The sequence below is a fragment of the Asterias amurensis genome, chromosome 10, assembly GCF_032118995.1.
Source record: "Asterias amurensis chromosome 10, ASM3211899v1".
NCBI classification, from domain to species: domain Eukaryota; kingdom Metazoa; phylum Echinodermata; class Asteroidea; order Forcipulatida; family Asteriidae; genus Asterias; species Asterias amurensis.
The window spans coordinates 18,857,045-18,872,623 of NC_092657.1; the positions used below are offsets into that span (position 1 = coordinate 18,857,045).

The 15,579-nt window shown below is 40.0% G+C and overlaps 1 protein-coding gene across 1 annotated transcript; it reads right to left on the reverse strand.

Annotated features, from left to right (window-relative positions):
- Positions 1-32: 32 nt before the first annotated feature.
- LOC139942975 (monocarboxylate transporter 12-like) lies at positions 33-10,647 on the reverse strand. The gene is made up of 4 exons (XM_071939794.1): positions 10,298-10,647; positions 8,541-8,684; positions 4,892-5,737; positions 33-3,063 (listed from the first exon to the last, which is right to left on the reverse strand). The coding sequence occupies exons 1-4, from the start codon at positions 10,527-10,529 to the stop codon at positions 2,912-2,914; spliced, it is 1,374 nt and encodes a 457-aa protein (XP_071795895.1). The 5' UTR covers positions 10,530-10,647; the 3' UTR covers positions 33-2,911.
- Between the last annotated feature and the right edge of the window lie 4,932 nt (positions 10,648-15,579).

Sequence of the window (15,579 nt, forward strand, 5' to 3'; positions counted from 1 at the left end):
TACACCAAAGACTGGTGAAAAGACTGGTATTTGACAATTTACCAATACAAAAGTGTTCAGTGAGTTTAATAGTCAACTAAATTAGCATAGATCTTTTGTTTACATAAATAACAATTTTGTTTATTTATGATCCACTCTTAAATGTACAGATCTAAAACAATTATTTAATGACGAACATGTATTGGTGCAAGACGTTTCTTGTTTTCCAGTCACGTACAGCACAGCCAACTCACCAATACCGCCCGCATCGACCGCCCGTATAATACCCACCTGACTTTAGCCCCTTCATCGCCTTCGCGCTCGGGATGGGCTAATCGCTTGCACAGATTCTTGTTATGGGCTGCGTTCGTTTAGCTTCCCTGGGTCGACCCGGTCTGCCCCGGTACGTTCGAATAGCTTTTACGGGGCCCGCCCGGGTCAGCCCCACTGCCCTGCTTGTGGAGTGGGCCACTTGGAGGTGACCTGATGTGCATGCCGTCACCACAAGAGGGCGAGTGTGATCGTTGGATTAGCTCTTGTCAGGAGCTCACCCGAGTGAGCACCGCGGGGTAGACCCAGGGAAGCTAAACGAACGCACCCATGGTGCAGTGTGAGTGTGATGCATGATGGGACTGCGCATTATTAAACGTTTGCCCATCCCAGCGCCTTTGGTTAAAGCAAATTGTTGGGGGACGAGCGAACTCAACGCCACGCGAGCGGTGAGTGCATGGAGGTAGTGAGTTAGACTGGGCCCCTGTATTTATCCACATTGACAAAGATAGGTCCCTGCTCGTACAGTGATATCATCGATAAATGTGCAGTGACATGAGCTTTACATAGATGCCCAAACAGTACACTGCTGTCAATCCGCAATATACTTTGACTGCTTAGCTCTATATAAATTGAATGTAGGTCAAAGGTGAAAATACACACCGGTCTGGAGGCAGGTTTATGGCGTAATTCTAGTGTGACGCCTGAGTGGGCTTATTTTGGTGAGTATATACGGTCGATGCGGGCGCTGTTGGTGAGTTGGCCGCGCTGTGCGTGAAAGGAAAACGAGAAACGTCTTGCATCAAGACTTGTACTGAGCTTTTGTATATAATTCGATGAAGGAAAGCTTGAATTTAATTTAGTTCACATTATTGTTAGTACATACTTACTGTCAGAAAACAATACCTTGAGGTAGTTAGTTGATTACAGTTTCATATTGATTTACGTATGATATTAAAATCCACAACTGTAGATCTGTATCTTGAAATTGTGTATAGATATCATTTCGTGAAATAACACGGTCCACCATTTTGTGGAGTCAAAAAGTTGGTTCTACTCTACAAAATGGCTAACAAAGGTTGTTTACACAAGCACGGGCCCGCTCTGAATTCAAGAACTCAATAATAAATACTATACTGCATGCACGGTACATAACAGTACTTGATACCGCGTGTCGAAGCATGGCTTATATTATAAGTTCACAAAGTCAATTTCAAGTTGAGTTTTGAGTGAATCCTTCTACTTTCAGAACATCCTTTCTAACAATATCCATTTCATAACCAGCGTTGTCAGACGCTTTTTATAGCTCTATAAGAGCCAATTCAGATCAACATGTCCTTATACTCAATCAGATTTTAACACTTTGTAAACAATTCTCAATTTCATTGTATATTTATTATAAGTACTTAACGTTTTAGCATTTTAATAGCCTTGCTCAAGGCAGTCGAATAATTCACTCCGAAAAAGACCGCCGCTGTAAAAACCCACCAATCACTGTGCGATGTAATCACCACACGACGCCCCATACGCTATCCGCATGCGTAGGCCTAAGTGGTATCCGCTGACGGATATAGTGGTACGTGTGCGAATGACTTGTGCACAGTTAGTATGCGATGTTATCACCACACGACGCCCCATACGCTATCCGCATGTACGGCCTAAGTGGTATCCGCTGACGGATATAGTGGTACGTGTGCGAGTGACTTGTGCACAGTTAGTAGTCGTACGGACGGCGGGTGCTGGGCGATCCGACAGTGTATATGGGTCGCGCGGTGCGATCACACATAATACGCACAGTATACGGTGGGTTTACAACGGCGTCTTTTTTGAGTGAATAATGCGACTGGTGGCCTAGAGCAAGGCTAGCTTTTTTAAAAATCCACAACCGGCACCAAGTGATATAATACTTTCACCCTCAAAATGACTTATTAAATCGCTATTTTAACAATGTCTGTTTCAACATTTTAAGTTTGCAGTTTTCTCTTATCACTGGTTCACAGCCTGCACTCCACCATGTGATAAAACCCACCAATCTTAAAGGGTATTTATTCTGTACTTTTTCCTAACAAAAAACACAATGTCTACAGATTCACATTGCAATACACGTGTCATGACGCGGCGAAACGTGTGGAAACAAGGGTGGGTTTTTCTCGTTATTTTCTCCCGACTTCGATGACCGATTGAGCCTAAATTTTCACAGGTTTGTTATTTATTATAAGTTGTGATACACGAAGTGTGGGTCTTGGACTATACTGTTTACCGAAAGTGTCCAATGGCTTTAAGCATAGTAGTTCCCGCCAATTCTCTCTACCTTTCGCCCGGGTAGTATGTAAAAAGCAGGACAGTTTTTTTTTTCAGAACTGAGAAGTCTCCCGAACAATCCGATAAATCTACTCCACGGTAGTAGAATAAAGCAAGACAGTTCTCTAAAGAACAAACTCTACCTGGCATGTAGATACACACATGGTGTTACCGCTAAATATATATTAGTCCTGTCTCGTTGTTACCGCTGAAGTGATTGATGTAGTGACTATTACGGTGATATCGGGTGCATTCGATTAGCTTCCCCGTGTGGATTTTACCTGGTAAGTCTGCTGCCACCAAGCGTTCAAAAAGTCTCACATTGTTTTGCAGCCCTTCGGTTACGATATATGTGTAAAAACTATGTAGTTCCTAATTGGGATGCCTCAGATGAACTGGGATGGTCTTTCTGTCTCCAGCCCAAACCAAGTGCAGCAAACACAGTCAGTGACTGTGCACCAGCCATTAGACTGAAAGCCACGGTGTAGTCTCCAGTTAAGTCGTAAATCAATCCTGGATAGTATACACAAAACAAAATATCACAATGTGAGAAACACAGAAACAAAGACACTAAAATAGTAGGCAGACATCCAATTAACCAACTGTTAACTACATGACGCGACTTAAAAGCAACTGTGTTAAGGGAATCGGGTACACAAAACATGTCCACAGATTAACAAGATAATGATGGCAGACATTTTTCCTTAAACTATAACTTGCTGAGGTGGTGTAGTTTTTGAGAAATGAGAACAAATAGTCACCAACATATTTTCCGTCTCACTCTTAGTGAGACGAAAACTATTTTGCATGAAAAAAAAAAAACGTTTTATTATTAACCAGTAAATACGTTTTTACGCGTGACATACTGACATTGTTTTACTCATTTCACACAAACCACAGCACCTCAGCAAATAATATTTTAAGGGAAGCTTTCTACCATCATTATCTTCAAACTGAGTAAGTTTAATGTAAATCTGTGGACAAGTTTGAATGCTTCGCTTGACTTTGGTTTAAAAGAAACGAAGAGATTGTATTGACTATAGTTTGAATTTCAAAAGTCGTGTTTCATCAGATACGTGCTCCATTTGGGAAATTTGTTGTAGTCTGTTAGTGTTTTGCAATCATCAACAAAACTTTGCTTTGTTTGACCTTTTCCCTGACTAATTGGTTTTTCATCTGCCACATTTGGAAAAACAAAATCCATTGGACCTGCTATTTCATGTCAGTCTGTACTTGGGCATCTGTCAACACCTCAAAGTAGAATCGCAGACTTTACCGCCCAGTGTAGCATGGGGTTAGGAAAAACAAAGCTGATTAGTCCATCAGTGCCTGTTTTGGATATTGCAAATCTTCAAAAATTAAATAGTCAATATAAACCACAAGGGAAACTGACTGGGTAATTTTTGAAATGATTTTTGGGGTTGAACAAAGAATTGACTAGAGTGGGATTCGAACCAACGACCCCCGGCACGTTAATTCGGAGGTCGTTGGTTCGAATCCCACTCTAGTCAATTCTTTGTTCAACACCCAAAATAAAAAAAAAAGTCACCTGGAAGTGGTACTTTTTTAAATAAAGCTTTTGTCAATAGTGTTTTGATGAGTGGAATGTGGATAAACAGTTAACTAAGGTTTTAAAAAATCAGTTCTTATGTTATATACAAATTTAAGAGTAGACCTCGACCCGAGAGGGCGCTGTTCGTGACGTCAATCGAGGCAGACTTTGCCCGCCATGCGTAGAGTAAACACAATTGCAAAGTACATGTACGGACCAAGTCGTGAATTTCTATTTCTCCCTTTTTTTCGGGCAATGCCGACCAGGTGTATTGCTGCTGGATGCAGAAAATCACTTTTTGAAATGTACCAACTCACGACTTAGACGTACATGTACTTTGCACGTGTGTTTACTATACGAATTGCAGGCAAAGTCTGCCTCGATTGACGTCACAAAAGGGGTAGGCGGAGTCAGCCCCCTACACAACTTTATGTATTTTTTAAACATATAAACCGTGACAAACAATTACTAAAACAATTGTTTTACTGTTCGTAAGCATAATACTCATATGTGAAATGAGAAAAAGCATTAAAACATTTTGTTTTCTTCATATTTCTGAACTCAATTATTATAAATATGTGAAAACCCCAAAGGGACTGCAATCACACAGCAACGATTCCACGTTCGCAAACTATAGTGGGCGCTTTCCAGGGTTGACGGGAACTGAATAAATTGTACTATTTATTGTAGTTTGACATTGGAAAGTTATGTTTAGGAATTACTGTGCTTCATTTTGAAAATTATTGTAGTCTGTTGGTGTTGGTGTTGTCGCTGCACACGAAAACTCACCTGGAAAATATAATAGAAGGAGTGACGCCACACTTGACGAAAGTCCCATTAACCCCACAGCATGCCCCAACCGTTCTCTACCGAATATCTTCTTACTGACAACATCTACGAGTATAAAAGCTATTGATAGAGCGTTTCCATAAAAGAAAGTGTTCGCAACAATCGGCCAATAAGACGTCAACCATGGATCAACAGCATAATAAATGGCGCATAAAAGTAGAGATGCAGCAAGCCACACGTATGCGCTGACAACCTGCACAGCTTGAAACAATGGACCGATCACAATGGAAGCTATTGTTCTCCCTATTCCATATGCGACAACAAAATGTGACGCGTCTTCCAGTGTGAATCCTTTCGACACAGTAGTGTACTGCACATAGTAAATTAACCATGCACAATATGTCAGTTCCATCACGATGAACACAAATAAAACCAGCCAGAATGATATGGATGAGAACAATTCAAGCTGGAATGTATCTTTAGTTAATGAAAAGACCTTGGCAAAACAAGAACAGCCAAAGCGGTTGCTTGGTGCCACTTTGTCTACCTCTGTGTCTAATTGCTCCTCGTCTGTGAGAGCTGCCTCATAAACATCTTGACTCCCACTATCTGCAGATGGTTTCATCAGAGCTCCAACGAGAGCGAGATGTAATGATAATGCTCCAAGTAGAAGCATTGTTCCCCTCCAGCCGTAGATGTACAGGAAAAGCTGTATCGCGGGCACTACAGCCAGGAAGGTAGCAGAGCTGCCTAGGCCCGCCACGCCATAGGCTGTTGTGACAGATTTATTAAAATAGCTTCCAATCAGATGCTTCGTTATCACGAATGATATGCCAACAGCTGATCCTACAACAAAGAACACACATGCTGGAAATATAAGTTATGTTTAAAGGGAAGGTACACGTTTGGTAATTACTCAAAACAAATATGAACTTAAAAACTTACTTGGTAACGAACATTGGAGAGCTGTTGATTGTATAATCATTGTGAGAAAGGGCTCCCTCTAAAGTAGCATAGATTTTGAGAAAGAGGTAATTTCTCAAGTCTTTTATTCCTATCTGAAAGCACACAAATTCGTCCAACAAGGGTGTTTTTTCTGTCATCCTTTTCTCTTAACTTCGATGACCAATTAAGCTAAAATTTTCAAATTAAGCTCAAACTTGTTCAGTGCCTTTAAAGATACTTGACCAGTCTTCTCACTTGCTATATCTCAACATAATTGTGCATAAAATAACACACCTGTGAAAATTTGAGCTCAATCGGTCATCGAAGTTGCGAGATAATAATGAAAGAAAAAAACACCCTCGTCATGTCACACGAAGTTGTGTGCTTTCAGAAGCTTGGTTTCGATACCCCAAATTCTGAATCTGTGGTCTCGAAATCAAATTCGTGGAAAATTAGTATACTACCACCCCCCCCCCCCCCATTACTCGTCACCAAGTAAGGTGTTATGCTATATTTAATTTGAAACACCAATAGTGTGCACTGCCTTTAAGATATGACTTTCGTACAAATAAAAAAATAAAAATAAAAATTAAACCGAAGGTAAAAGTCAAATGGATCAAAGTTTGTGTGTTAACTATCAGTCCTATAACAGGTACATTGTACAAATCAACAAATGTATTGCTGAGTTCTGATTTGTTACAAATCTTCAATTTTGTTTTGTTATTCAATACCTTAAAACAATTTTGGCATCACGTCTACAAATGTTGCCCCTGTGTTGACTTTTAGATAAACTGTGAACATCATACCTTTCAATTTAAGTGAAATGCCTCGAATACAAAATTAGAATTTTTCAAAATGTATAACCTTGTATCTCTAGTGAGATTAAGTCATCACGACGTCAAGAAAACTGTGCCAATTTAATCATACGGTTCAATTGTCCGATGAGTCTCAAAGTTAACTTATCAAATTCAATCTTTAGTTACGCTCTGGAGATAAGTTCCAGTGAACAGGAATAAGAAGATAAAGAACAACAACAACAACAACAACAACAACAACAACAACAACAACAACGACAACGACAACGACAACGACAACGACAACGACAACGACAACGACAACGACAACGACAACGACAACGACAACGACAACGACAACGACAACGACAACGACAACGACAACGACAACGACAACGACAACGACAACGACAACGACAACGACAACGACAACGACAACGACAACGACAACGACAACCACCACCACCACCACCACCACGACAGCGACAGCGACAGCGACAGCGACAGCGACAGCGACAGCGACAGGACAGCGACAGCGACAGCGACAGCGACAGCGACAACAACAACAACAACAACCAAAAACAACAACAAACAACAACAACAACAACCAAGAAACAAATCAAAAGGTGTTCACACTTACTATACACGGACATCTAATTAATAGACCCTACTTAAAGATGTTATGTCAGATTTTTGGCTGATTTGACCCAACAATTATGATTTAACATTCCTTAGGTATTTTGATGCGGGTTGAGAAAGTTACAAGCTTTCATTTGAGCCATTGCTCGAAAAGGTCCGCCAATTATTAGTAGCAGTGAAATAAAGTGCTAAAATTAGTTTGTTTTTGTCGGGATCCCGAAAATATACCAATTCTAATGTGTTTTATAAAAAAAAATATTTTTGTCATGTTTCCTGACCATTAAAAGTAAAAGATAACCTTTTTTTTTTTAAAGCGGATGATACTCTTTTAAATACCATTTACTACAAACAAAAAAATCAATTTTTTAATGTTTGGGGCCAAAAATCTGACATAGCATCTTTAAGGTCTTGGTCGCTGAGCGGTTTAATTTACCTGACCCAAGGTCTGGTGTTGTCAGCAGCAAATAGGGGCTTACAAAGTGTCGGTCATTCCACTTGTGGCCCTTTATTTAGCAATTAACCATTAATGCTTCGTAAAAGTTGGAGAGGTATTACATTCTGCTCTACCAGTCTGGCCCCTAGTGGTTTGTACCAATGCTTAAAACGTCCGTAGATACCATGAAGGGGTTGGTTAAAGGCAGTGGACACTATTAGTAGTTACTCAAAATAATTATTAGTATAACACTTTTCTTGGTGTCGAGTAAGGGTGAGAGGTTGATGGTACAAAACATTGTGAGAAATGGCTCCCTCTGAAGTGCCATAGTTTTCAAAAAAAGAAAGTAATTTTCCACGAATTTGATTTCAAGACCTCAGATTTAGAACGTGAGGTCTCGAAATCAACCATCTAAACGCACTCAACTTCGTGTGACAATGGTGTTTTTTCTTTCATTATCTCGCAACTTCGATGACCGATTGAGCTCAAATTTTCACAAGTTTGTTGTTTCATACATATGTTGAGATACACCAACTGTGAAGGCTAGTCTTCGACAATCACCAATAGTGTCCCCACTGCCTTTAAACAGTAGATGGCAACGTGCCTCTGGTGGTAGTGATTTCGTGGAATATGATATCCAATACATCGTTGCCATTTTTTTTTTTTGCGTCGGACACCATGCCCCCTTGTCGTACACAGAATTATCGGCAATCCGCCGGACGGGTCATGTGTAGTTTTTTGTCAAGTTTGGTTGCTTTCTATTTGAAATTAACAACTTTCCCCAATCTTCAATATATGGACACAGGTTTTCGTAATAACAGAGTCTTGTAATACTAACCTGCAAATACGGTAAGGATGAAGGTCATGACGTAAACACTGGATAGGAATGACGCCGTTATCATGGAGATACCAGCAACTAATCCACTCACTGTCACCACAGTCCTGGCGCCAAATCTCTCCTTTAGTGGCGTAGCTAGTATACCTGTTCGAAAGGAGCAAATGTTAAAGAAAGCAGGGTAAGGGTGAATGTGATTGCATATAAACTGGATTGAAATGACGCAGTTATCATGGAGATACCAGCAACTAATCCACTCACTGTCAACACAGTGTTGGCTCCAAATCTCTCCTTTAGTGGCGTAGACACCTGTTTGAAAAGAGCAAACTTGTTGAAGAAAACAGGGCAAAGATAAAGGTGATTGCGTATAAACTTGATAGGAATAACGCAGTTATCATGGAGATACCAACAACTAATCCACTAACTGTCAACACAGTCTTGGCTCCAAATCTCTCCTTTAGTGGCGTTGCTAGGATGCCTTTTATAAAAAAAACAAATCAAAAGCAAAACAGACTGTAAGAGGAAGCTGAACACTTTTACCCACATAATTATTCGGTATAGCCAGAACAATCGGAAGGGGGGGGGTGAACATTTGTGAAAATGGAAATTCTGATAGCACGTTCTGAACTGACTTGCTTTCGTGCATTGATGTTTAAAGACACTGGACACTATTGGTAATTGTCAAAGAGTAGTCTTCACAGGTAATGTATCTCAACATATGCATAAAATAACAGAACTGTGAAAATTTGAGCTCAATCGGTCGCCAAAGTTGCGAGATAATAACGCAAGAAAAAAAAAGAAAAAACCCTTCGCACGAAAGTGGGTGCTTTCAGATGTTTTATTTTGAGACCTCAAATTCTAAATGTGACTCGAAATCAAACTTCTTTCTCGAAAACTGCATTACTTCAGAGGGAGCTGTTTCTCACAATGTTTGATACTGCCAACCTCTCCCCATTACTAGTTACCAAGTAAGGTTTTATGCTAATAATTATTTTGAGTAATTATACCAATAGTGTCCACTGCCTTTAAGTACTTCATGTTGTGTATACATGTAATGTATGGGGTGCAATCTTTGAAGATGCCCTTTTTTAATTTGCGCAAATTGTAATGTTGTTACGGCGCAAACTCTGTTTACTTAATAATCTTGCTTTTTTTTTTTTTTTTTTTTTTTTGGGGGGGGGGGGGGGGGGGCTTACGCACGATTGGCTTGCGCAAGTGTGAAACCCCACCAATCATAGGGTGCGTTCGTTTAGCTTCACTAAAGCCCGGTTCATACTTCATGCGAATGCGAATGCGAAGCGATTTTGACGTAAATTTGATGTCACCGCAACCCTCCTACCGCAGCGATTATTCGCAAGGGAGTTGAACAAAGTTGAACTGCTGCGAATTACTCGTTGCGAATTTGTAACGTCAACATTCGTATCGCATTCGCATTCGCAGGAAGTATGAACCGGGCTTAGGTCTACCCTGCGGTGCTCACTCGGGTGAGCCCTTGACAAGAGCTAAACGACCGACCACTAACCGCTCTCGTAGTGACGTCATGCACCTGGGGCCGGCCCACAAGTGACCCACTCCACAAGCAGGGCACTGAGGGCTAGTCCGGGTGAGCCCCTAGAACGACGGCAAAGCTATTTGAACGCACCGGGGGCAGACCAGGGTCGACCAAAGGGAAGCTAAACGAACGCACCCATTATCAACGACGTAAACGTGATAGTTTGAGCTGAATGTCGTATTCCGAAAACAAACTCGGTCGTGCTTACCTGTGAAACATCCTCCTGCGTTGACAAAAGCAACCATCCAGCCAATCAACCAAGTTGAAGTGTGGAACTGTTCTTGTAGTGTAGGTAACATCATACCCAGGCCTTTTACCAAAATATTCCAAACTACTTTGGATGTAAACAAACCCAACACAGCAATCCAACCATGAAGACCACCATCTTGTAACGTATCAATTGAAAAGTGCATAACGCGTTCAAAGCAGCCGGGCTTCATTTTTAAACAACCTTCAAATTTATAAACGACTTGATAATCGTCCTTGAGTCCTTCATAACGGCAAGCAGATATAACTCCAACTCAGAATTTCTGCTTTGTATGTCTGACACTAAGTTAAACGTTTTATGAATGCACTACATGACCTTTGAGGCAAAGCGCATAGTCCGCATAAAACTCCCCTTACGTGAGTTTGCTTGTGTGTTGTCGTGTCGTCAACAGCATTAGCTTGATCAACAAAGTGTCCACCATGGGCCACCTTACATAAAAAGGTTATCGGTGGTAGTTACTTTTTTGAGATTAACGGCTTTCAATGAAGTATCTTCATAACGTTTAACATTAAAACACTGGATCCAACTTTTTCAAAGTGTAGTCACTCACCGAACTCATGCAAGTTAGTGTGTGATTCAACTCTTTAGTTTGTAGAGTGTATCAACCATATCGCAGACTACGGTCATCATTTTCTGTGCTTCTTCAGGTTTCCCGATCGCACTACTCTTGGGGTGACCACAGCTTTTCCCACGCAGGCCGATCTCTCTAGAACAATCTGCCTCTTCTTCGTCGCCAAGCTTCCTCCGCTAGTTCTTTCAAACAACTACTCTAAACCCATCTGTTCGCTTCATAATTCTGTTTCAACTTCCATTGAACTGTGTGCACTGCACCTCTCTACCTGCACCTCTACCTTAGGTAGTCAACATGTAATGTCGCCATCAGTGTCATGCCTGAGGAACCTGGGTGCTTTATAGAGGTCACTATTTTGTGTTACTATTGTGACACATTACAAAGGGATAAAGGCAAGCATGCAATACGTCGGATGTGTTCGCTGAGTTTTTCAATGCATGATTCAAGGTTAATTTGAACAACGGCAGCCTGGCAGAAATTTAAGCAATATAAAAATAAAACAAAAAAATAAATAAAAAATGCTTTAAACAGGTTCACATAAATTAACTACACTTTTTCACACTTCACATTTTTTTTTTAATACAAAGTATTTTTTCTTAAAGTCACCTGGAAATATAAATTATTTTTCTTCAAACAGTAGAGTAAATGTTTCTGAACAATAACATTATTTTTTTGAGTAATTGTTTCTAACGACTTATATGTAAAAAAAAAAAAAATGAAGTTTTGTGGGGGTGACTCCGCCTACCTTTTTTGTGACGTCAATCGAGGCAGACTTTGCCTCGATCGAACATCAAACACACGTACGTGCAAGTACATTCAAGTCCTAGTCGTGAGTTTTACGTTTCAAAAAAGTTTGTTCTTGCATTTCCCCGGCAATTTCGACCAGGTGTATTGCTGCTGGATGCAGCAAAACAACTAAAGATGGGGTCAGTTTGCAAAATGGTCCGGTCCGACGTCTTTTCCAGCGCTGTGCAGCAAACACTTCGAGCCGTCGTGCTTCGGGAATCCGGAATACACTACACATTTTGACATGAAGAGAAAAGTTCTTTTCTAAAACATGACGCCGTCCCAACAATTTTTCCAGCTAGTAGGGAAGTCGAATAAGGTACCTGAAAGACGTAACGAACCTAAAGGAGCTTTTGCCTAACGCGAACAAAAATCAAGTATTGTTTCAACTTTGAGGGCATTACTTTAGCTTGCGCCAAGCGTCACTATCTTGTGTTGACACTGCATGCGATTCATCGCGCCTCGATTGACGTCACGAACAGCGCCCTCTCGGGTCGGGCTTATTTTCAAAATTTTGTAAATAACATGGAAACTAATTTTCTAAAACCTTAGGTAATTGTTTATTCATATTCCACTCATCAAAACACATTTGTTAGTGACAGAAGCTTTTTTTCAGGTGCTTGACTTCGAGACCTCAATTCTAAATCTGAGGTGAAATCAAACGCATGAAAAATTATTTCTTTCTCAAGAACTATGTTACCTCAGAGGTAGCGGTTTCTCACAATGTTTTATACTATCAACAGCTCTTCATTACTTGTTACCAAGTAAGGTTTTACGCTAATAATTATTTTGAGTAATTACCAATAGTGTCCACTGCCTTTAAAATAAGTCAATTTCTTTTTATTTATTCACTTGACATGTACTATTAAAGACTCAGAGGTTAACCTGGAGGCAACATAAAACATTAAAGCTATCGAGTTTGAAGGCAGGCAGCACAATGGTTTTCTTTAATATGGGTCATTCCATGTCAGACCAAAACACTTTTTTACCTCATGTCTTCCGATATTGATAAAAATTGCTGTGCTTGTAGGTCCTTATGAGCAATGAATGCACACCAATTTTTAGCCCGATCGGACTTACGTGTGATCAGGGCAGAAACCACTGAAATCCGACATTTTTCGGGTAAAATTTCACCTTTTTGGTAAAAATATGTCATAACCATGTCAATTCTCATCACATATATATGCACATTTTGTATTATTTTGTATGCTCAAATAAATTCTTTTGTCACAAATAAATTTTCTGAAATCTTTAATATGTTATCGTTACTTTTGACCCAATTTTTGAAATAATTTATCATTCCAAATATCAACGAAATAAAAATCACTTGATAGAGCATGTCGTCCTCTATTAGGATCCACTAAGAAACAGTTGGGCTCTTCAAAATTTACAACTTTATGACTATTTTTGTACAATTCACTGTGATCTTTAATCTGTTATCGTGACCTTTGACCCAATGTTTGAAACAATGCATCATTTCAAAAATCAACAAATTAAAAATCACTTTATAGAGCATGTCTTCCTCTATCAGAATCAACCCAACATAGAAATCCAACCATGAAGACCACCAGCTTGTAAAGTTTCAATTTAAAAAGGCAAAACGCGTTTAAAGTAGCCGGGCTTCATTTGTGAACACCCTTTGAAGGCGTTGGGCACTATAGGTAATCACTCAAAATAAATATTAGCATAATACTTTTCTTGGTGACCAGTACTGGGGAGAGGTTGATGGTATAAAACGGTTTGAGAAATTGCTCCCTCTGAAGTGCCATAGTTTTCGAGAGAGAAGTAATTTTCCACGAGTTTGATTTCAAGACCTCAGATTTAGAACTTGAGGTCTCGAAATCAACCATCTAAACGCACACAACTTCGTATGACAAGGGTATTTTTTCTTTCATTATTATCTCGGAAGTTCGATGACCGAGTGAGCTCAAATTTTCACAGGTTTGTAATTTTGTGCATATGTTGAGATACACCAACTGTGAAGGCTAGTCTTTGACAATACCAATAGTGTCCAAGGCCGTTGATTCTATAAACGACTTGATGCATGTAATCAAAAATCCTGAATACAGCAGAATACAACTCACTGTTTGTGTATTGTACTGAGATAACATACGTTTAACCAAGGGCACTATTAACATGACATTTCTGTCCAATGTACCCCCACTGCAGCCGGGCGAGAGCCCCGCAGCCCTCCTCGGCCGTACTTTAATAACGGACCGGGTCTTCACGTAACTCTCGTGGGTGACGGAGCGCCGCTGGCCCCAACGAGCCACCTCTCCGACGAGTGTACCGCTCGTGGGGGACGGAGTGTCTTATGTAGCCATGGCGGCCTACACTTAAGATAGCCAACTGGTGCTGTTTTGTATTGATAGATACAATTCATTGAAACGCTTAGGCCTACTTAAGCTATTTCTGTGACGTCACTCCATTGTTGAAAGTGTACATTATGTTTACGCATCTACACTTCCGCTACAAATCTACACAATCTTTAGCTGAGTGTATATTCATTTCCAAATTATGTATATAGTTCAACTTCAAATTACCGTCTTGTCAAACCAGAAAATAGCATGAAGTGCAACAAAACACAGCTGAAAATAGCTTAGCTTTCCTTTTATAATAACATTTCCAGCTTAATTAAATCACTTCAGCATCACATTGTTTTGTTAGCCGAGCAAACTGACGTTATACTCGACAATGTTGCAAGCACTACAGTATGCCTATATATTTTGTAGAATAATTATAATGGTGGCCAACCGTCGTTTACAAACGTCATACGAAGTGAGAGGGTGTCGTTCCTCGTTATTGGGGAACCCGTTTCACTGAAATTACCACATCAATGAGGGAAATAGTTGAAGTCAATTAATTGACTCAAAAGTGTAGATTCGTGAATACAATGACCTCGCCTTCGGCTCGTTCCCTCTATTCACGATTCAACACTTTCTCGTCCACTCGTTAAGGGAACACGTTGCCTTGGATCGGTCGAGTTGGTCTTTGAAAAGCGTTTGTTATAAAATGCACATGGGTAGACAGATGTTGTAAAAGTAGAATACAATGATCCACACAAACATGCCTCGAAATTGCATGGTTTTCCTTTTACCTCGTCGACTAACACGGTCGGCCATTTATGGGAGTCAAATTTATGACTCCCATAAATGGCCGACCGTATTAGTTCGCACAGTAAAAGGAAAACCACGCAATTTCGAGGCAAATTTGTGTGGATCATTGTATTCTACTTTTACATCATCTTTCTAACCATATGCATTTTATAGAAAACGGTTACAAAACGCTTTTTATAGACCAACTCGTCCGATCCAAGGCAACGTGTTCCTTTAAACATAACACAGTAGAGGAAGGGTCCTATATAGGGCTAGGTCCAAGGCTACCTCCACTGTATAACATATTATTAATGCCATTCGACACTTTCGGTAAACAGTATTTTCCAAAGGTCCACACTTCGTGTATCACAATTTATATGTAAAATAACAAACCTGTGAAAATTTAGGCTCAATCGGTCATCGGAGTCGGGAGAAAATAACGGGAAAACCCACCCTTGTTTCCGCACGTTTCGCCGTGTCATGACATGTGTTTACAGTAAATCCGTAATTCTCGCTATCGAGAATTGATAATTGTTTTAATGTTTTCTCAAAAAGTAAAGCATTTCATGGAATAATATTTCAAGAGAAGTCTTTTACCATCATTCAAGGTCAATTTAATTTCAGCTTCTTGGCTGAAATCTAGGCAATTAAAACACAGAAAAAGACAAAAGAAAGAAACAATTTATTGTTAGGAATGTGTAATATTTCAGAGGCAGCAGATTTGATAACTCGATGTATGGTTTGATATAGGTGTTAGAAACGATAGTTCA

Coding starts and splice junctions, on each gene's coding strand:
- LOC139942975 (XM_071939794.1), bottom strand. CDS start 10,529: ATGAAGCCCGGCTGCTTTGAACGCGTTATGCACTTTTCAATTGATACG. Junction 5,738..8,540: donor CATCCTTACCGTATTTGCAG/GTTAGTATTACA, acceptor TCTTTGTTGTAG/GATCAGCTGTTGGCATATCA. Junction 3,064..4,891: donor CCTTCTATTATATTTTCCAG/GTGAGTTTTCGT, acceptor TATACTATCCAG/GATTGATTTACGACTTAACT.